The sequence below is a fragment of the Salvelinus alpinus genome, chromosome 10, assembly GCF_045679555.1.
Source record: "Salvelinus alpinus chromosome 10, SLU_Salpinus.1, whole genome shotgun sequence".
Classification (NCBI taxonomy): domain Eukaryota; kingdom Metazoa; phylum Chordata; class Actinopteri; order Salmoniformes; family Salmonidae; genus Salvelinus; species Salvelinus alpinus.
Window position 1 is genome coordinate 69,338,984 of NC_092095.1, and position 7,500 is coordinate 69,346,483.

The window sequence follows — 7,500 nt, forward strand, 5'->3', positions numbered from 1 at the left end:
ATGGTTGAGGGTCAACAAGACTGGAAAATATACCATCAACACAGAGCAGTACAGCACAGTGTAACAATGAGATATTTTGGAGAGTGATATATAGGAGGGTCAGAGAGAGAGATCAGGTGGACTGGGCATCTGGTAATCTGTCAAATCCTGTCATAAAACCAACATGGCTGCCTGCCAGACGCTTCCTCCGATTGGAAGATTAACGCTCTGAATTTCATATCAAATTAATTTGTGCCAGCTGGTATTAGTGAACTCAGGAAGTGATAGGGATGAAGGGAGGGAAGGAGAAGGAGAAGGGGAGGTTTGGAGGGTGGGAGAGGGGTAGGGGGGTAGGGATGGAGGGAGGGAGGGAGAGGTTTGGAGGGTGGGAGAGGGGTAGAGGGGTAGGGATGAAGGGAGGGAAGGAGAGGGGGAGGTTTGGAGGGTGGGAGAGGGGTAGGGGGGTAGGGATGGAGGGAGGGAGGGAGAGGGGGAGGTTTGGAGGGTGGGAGAGGGGTAGGGGGGTAGGGATGGAGGGAGGGAGGGAGAGGGGGATGTTTGGAGGGAGGGAGGGAGGGAGAGAGAGAGAGGGGGAGGGATGGTGGGATGGAGGGAGGGGGGGAGAGGGGGGTAGAGGAGAAAGAGAGGAGGGAGGGAGGGAGGGGGGAGAGAGGAGTGGAAAGAGAGAGAGAGAGAGAGAGAGAGAGAGAGAGAGAGAGAGAGAGAGAGAGAGAGAGAGAGAGAGAGAGAGAGAGAGAGAGAGAGAGAGAGAGAGAGAGAGAGAGAGAGAGAGAGAAAACACCATTCTAAATACAACCTATATTTATGTTTATTTATTTTCCCTTTTGTACTATTTGCACATCATTACAACACTGTATATAGACATAATATGACATTTGAAATGTCTATTATTTTGTTAATTTGTATTGTTATTTCACTTTTGACACATTCAGATTGACACATTCGGATTGATATCTAATATAGTCCAACTGACACATTCAGAGTGATATCTAATATAGTCCAACTGATACATTCAGAGTGATATCTAATATAGTCCAACTGATACATTCAGAGTGATATCTAATATAGTCCAACTGACACATTCAGAGTGATATCTAATATAGTCCAACTGACACATTCAGATTGATATCTAATATAGTCCAACTGATACATTCAGAGTGATATCTAATATAGTCCAACTGATACATTCAGAGTGATATCTAATATAGTCCAACTGATACATTCAGAGTGATATCTAATATAGTCCAACTGACACATTCAGAGTGATATCTAATATAGTACAACTGACACATTCAGATTGATATCTAATATAGTCCAACTGATACATTCAGAGTGATATCTAATATAGTCCAACTGACACATTCAGATTGATATCTAATATAGTCCAACTGATACATTCAGAGTGATATCTAATATAGTCCAACTGATACATTCAGAGTGATATCTAATATAGTCCAACTGACACATTCAGATTGATATCTAATATAGTCCAACTGATACATTCAGAGTGATATCTAATATAGTCCAACTGACACATTCAGATTGATATCTAATATAGTCCAACTGATACATTCAGAGTGATATCTAATATAGTCCAACTGACACATTCAGATTGATATCTAATATAGTCCAACTGATACATTCAGAGTGATATCTAATATAGTCCAACTGACACATTCAGATTGATATCTAATATAGTCCAACTGATACATTCAGAGTGATATCTAATATAGTCCAACTGACACATTCAGATTGATATCTAATATAGTCCAACTGACACATTCAGATTGATATCTAATATAGTCCAACTGATACATTCAGAGTGATATCTAATATAGTCCAACTGATACATTCAGAGTGATATCTAGTATAGTCCAACTGATACATTCAGAGTGATATCTAATATAGTCCAACTGACACATTCAGATTGATATCTGATATAGTCCAACTGACACATTCAGAGTGATATCTAATATAGTCCAACTGATACATTCAGAGTGATATCTAATATAGTCCAACTGACACATTCAGATTGATATCTAATATAGTCCAACTGACACATTCAGATTGATATCTAATATAGTCCAACTGATACATTCAGAGTGATATCTAATATAGTCCAACTGACACATTCAGAGTGATATCTAATATAGTCCAACTGATACATTCAGAGTGATATCTAATATAGTCCAACTGACACATTCAGAGTGATATCTAATATAGTCCAACTGACACATTCAGATTGATATCTAATATAGTCCAACTGATACATTCAGAGTGATATCTAATATAGTCCAACTGACACATTCAGAGTGATATCTAATATAGTCCAACTGATACATTCAGAGTGATATCTAATATAGTCCAACTGATACATTCAGATTGATATCTAATATAGTCCAACTGACACATTCAGAGTGATATCTAATATAGTCCAACTGACACATTCAGATTGATATCTAATATAGTCCAACTGACACATTCAGAGTGATATCTAATATAGTCCAACTGATACATTCAGATTGATATCTAATATAGTCCAACTGACACATTCAGAGTGATATCTAATATAGTCCAACTGATACATTCAGAGTGATTTCTAATATAGTCCAACTGACACATTCAGATTGATATCTAATATAGTCCAACTGACACATTCAGATTGATATCTAATATAGTCCAACTGACACATTCAGAGTGATATCTAATATAGTCCAACTGACACATTCAGATTGATATCTAATATAGTCCAACTGACACATTCAGATTGATATCTAATATAGTCCAACTGATACATTCAGATTGATATCTAGTATAGTCCAACTGATACATTCAGAGTGATATCTAATATAGTCCAACTGACACATTCAGATTGATATCTAATATAGTCCAACTGATACATTCAGAGTGATATCTAATATAGTCCAACTGACACATTCAGATTGATATCTAATATAGTCCAACTGATACATTCAGAGTGATATCTAATATAGTCCAACTGATACATTCAGATTGATATCTAATATAGTCCAACTGATACATTCAGAGTGATATCTAATATAGTCCAACTGACACATTCAGAGTGATATCTAATATAGTCCAACTGATACATTCAGAGTGATATCTAATATAGTCCAACTGATACATTCAGAGTGATATCTAATATAGTCCAACTGATACATTCAGAGTGATATCTAATATAGTCCAACTGACACATTCAGAGTGATATCTAATATAGTCCAACTGACACATTCAGAGTGATATCTAATATAGTCCAACTGATACATTCAGAGTGATATCTAATATAGTCCAACTGATACATTCAGAGTGATATCTAATATAGTCCAACTGACACATTCAGAGTGATATCTAATATAGTCCAACTGACACATTCAGAGTGATATCTAATATAGTCCAACTGATACATTCAGAGTGATATCTAATATAGTCCAACTGATACATTCAGAGTGATATCTAATATAGTCCAACTGATACATTCAGAGTGATATCTAATATAGTCCAACTGATACATTCAGAGTGATATCTAATATAGTCCAACTGACACATTCAGAGTGATATCTAATATAGTCCAACTGACACATTCAGAGTGATATCTAATATAGTCCAACTGACACATTCAGAGTGATATCTAATATAGTCCAACTGACACATTCAGAGTGATATCTAATATAGTCCAACTGATACATTCAGAGTGATATCTAATATAGTCCAACTGATACATTCAGAGTGATATCTAATATAGTCCAACTGATACATTCAGAGTGATATCTAATATAGTCCAACTGATACATTCAGAGTGATATCTAATATAGTCCAACTGATACATTCAGAGTGATATCTAATATAGTCCAACTGACACATTCAGATTGATATCTAATATAGTCCAACTGACACATTCAGATTGATATCTAATATAGTCCAACTGATACATTCAGAGTGATATCTAATATAGTCCAACTGATACATTCAGAGTGATATCTAATATAGTCCAACTGATACATTCAGAGTGATATCTAATATAGTCCAACTGACACATTCAGAGTGATATCTAATATAGTCCAACTGACACATTCAGAGTGATATCTAATATAGTCCAACTGACACATTCAGAGTGATATCTAATATAGTCCAACTGACACATTCAGAGTGATATCTAATATAGTCCAACTGATACATTCAGAGTGATATCTAATATAGTCCAACTGATACATTCAGAGTGATATCTAATATAGTCCAACTGATACATTCAGAGTGATATCTAATATAGTCCAACTGATACATTCAGAGTGATATCTAATATAGTCCAACTGATACATTCAGAGTGATATCTAATATAGTCCAACTGATACATTCAGAGTGATATCTAATATAGTCCAACTGATCACATTCAGAGTGATATCTAATATAGTCCAACTGACACATTCAGAGTGATATCTAATATAGTCCAACTGACACATTCAGAGTGATATCTAATATAGTCCAACTGACACATTCAGATGTGATATCTAATATAGTCCAACTGACACATTCAGAGTTGATATCTAATATAGTCCAACTGACACATTCAGAGTGATATCTAATATAGTCCAACTGATACATTCAGAGTGATATCTAATATAGTCCAACTGACACATTCAGAGTGATATCTAATATAGTCCAACTGACACATTCAGAGTGATATCTAATATAGTCCAACTGACACATTCAGAGTGATATCTAATATAGTCCAACTGACACATTCAGAGTGATATCTAATATAGTCCAACTGATACATTCAGAGTGATATCTAATATAGTCCAACTGATACATTCAGAGTGATATCTAATATAGTCCAACTGATACATTCAGAGTGATATCTAATATAGTCCAACTGATACATTCAGAGTGATATCTAATATAGTCCAACTGATACATTCAGAGTGATATCTAATATAGTCCAACTGACACATTCAGAGTGATATCTAATATAGTCCAACTGATACATTCAGAGTGATATCTAATATAGTCCAACTGATACATTCAGAGTGATATCTAATATAGTCCAACTGATACATTCAGAGTGATATCTAATATAGTCCAACTGACACATTCAGAGTGATATCTAATATAGTCCAACTGACACATTCAGATTGATATCTAATATAGTCCAACTGATACATTCAGAGTGATATCTAATATAGTCCAACTGACACATTCAGAGTGATATCTAATATAGTCCAACTGATACATTCAGAGTGATATCTAATATAGTCCAACTGATACATTCAGATTGATATCTAATATAGTCCAACTGACACATTCAGAGTGATATCTAATATAGTCCAACTGATACATTCAGATTGATATCTAATATAGTCCAACTGACACATTCAGAGTGATATCTAATATAGTCCAACTGACACATTCAGATTGATATCTAATATAGTCCAACTGACACATTCAGATTGATATCTAATATAGTCCAACTGATACATTCAGATTGATATCTAGTATAGTCCAACTGATACATTCAGAGTGATATCTAATATAGTCCAACTGACACATTCAGATTGATATCTAATATAGTCCAACTGATACATTCAGAGTGATATCTAATATAGTCCAACTGACACATTCAGATTGATATCTAATATAGTCCAACTGACACATTCAGATTGATATCTAATATAGTCCAACTGATACATTCAGAGTGATATCTAATATAGTCCAACTGATACATTCAGATTGATATCTAATATAGTCCAACTGACACATTCAGAGTGATATCTAATATAGTCCAACTGATACATTCAGAGTGATATCTAATATAGTCCAACTGACATATTCAGATTGATATCTAAGAACACACACACACACACACACACACACACACACACACACACACACACACACACACACACACACACACACACACACACACACACACACACACACACACACACACACACACACACACACACACATCTCTCTCTACACAACCAGATAAGCTTGCCTAAGATGCAGCTACACCATCTGGCATACAGTTACTTGATACATAAAAACTCCTTCATAAACAGACAGACAGACAGACTCACAGGAAGTCCTGGGTTGTTGACGGTGATGCAGGGGGTTGTTGCTCTCAGGCCACCACTCACTCCATGGTAGTACTTAAAGCAGATCTTAGTCTCAGCTGAGGAAGGAACCACACACAGACAGCTTCTATTGTTCTAATCATCCTGAACACACACACACACAGAAGACGTCTATTGTTCTAATCATCCTGAACACACACACACACAGAAGACTTCTATTGTTCTAATCATCCTGAACACACACACAGACAGCTTCTATTGTTCTAATCATCCTGAACACACACACAGACAGCTTCTATTGTTCTAATCATCCTGAACACACACACACAGACAGCTTCTATTGTTCTAATCATCCTGAACACACACACAGAATACTTCTATTGTTCTAATCATCCTGAACACACACACAGAAGACTTCTATTGTTCTAATCATCCTGAACACACACACAGAAGACTTCTATTGTTCTAATCATCCTGAACACACACACACACAGAAGACTTCTATTGTTCTAATCATCCTGAACACACACACAGACAGCTTCTATTGTTCTAATCATCCTGAACACACACACAGAAGACTTCTATTGTTCTAATCATCCTGAACACACACACAGAAGGCTTCTATTGTTCTAATCATCCTGAACACACACAGAAGACTTCTATTGTTCTAATCATCCTGAACACACACACAGAAGGCTTCTATTGTTCTAATCATCCTGAACACACACACAGAAGACTTCTATTGTTCTAATCATCCTGAACACACACACAGAAGACTTATATTGTTCTAATCATCCTGAACACACACACAGAAGACTTCTATTGTTCTAATCATCCTGAACACACACACAGAAGGCTTCTATTGTTCTAATCATCCTGAACACACACACAGAAGACTTCTATTGTTCTAATCATCCTGAACACACACACACACAGAAGACTTCTATTGCTCTAATCATCCTGAACACACACACAGAAGACTTCTATTGTTCTAATCATCCTGAACACACACACAGAAGACTTCTATTGTTCTAATCATCCTGAACACACACACACACAGAAGACTTCTATTGCTCTAATCATCCTGAACACACACACAGAAGACTTCTATTGTTCTAATCATCCTGAACACACACACAGAAGACTTCTATTGTTCTAATCATCCTGAACACACACACACACAGAAGACTTCTATTGTTCTAATCATCCTGAACACACACACAGAAGACTTCTATTGTTCTAATCATCCTGAACACACACACAGAAGGCTTCTATTGTTCTAATCATCCTGAACACACACACAGAAGGCTTATATTGTTCTAATCATCCTGAACACACACACACACAGAAGACTTATATTGTTCTAATCATCCTGAACACACACACACAGAAGGCTTCTATTGTTCTA

At 36.1% G+C, this 7,500-nt stretch overlaps 1 protein-coding gene across 3 annotated transcripts in view; it reads right to left on the minus strand.

Annotated features, from left to right (window-relative positions):
- Positions 1-7,500, minus strand: part of LOC139532762 (E3 ubiquitin-protein ligase HECW2-like) — an 84,288-nt gene that overhangs the window by 33,511 nt on the left and 43,277 nt on the right. For all 3 annotated transcript variants that reach the window (XM_071330774.1, XM_071330772.1, XM_071330773.1), the window contains one exon: positions 6,096-6,190. In XM_071330774.1, the coding sequence (XP_071186875.1) occupies positions 6,096-6,190 (95 nt within the window). The remainder of the gene's footprint in view (positions 1-6,095; positions 6,191-7,500) is intronic.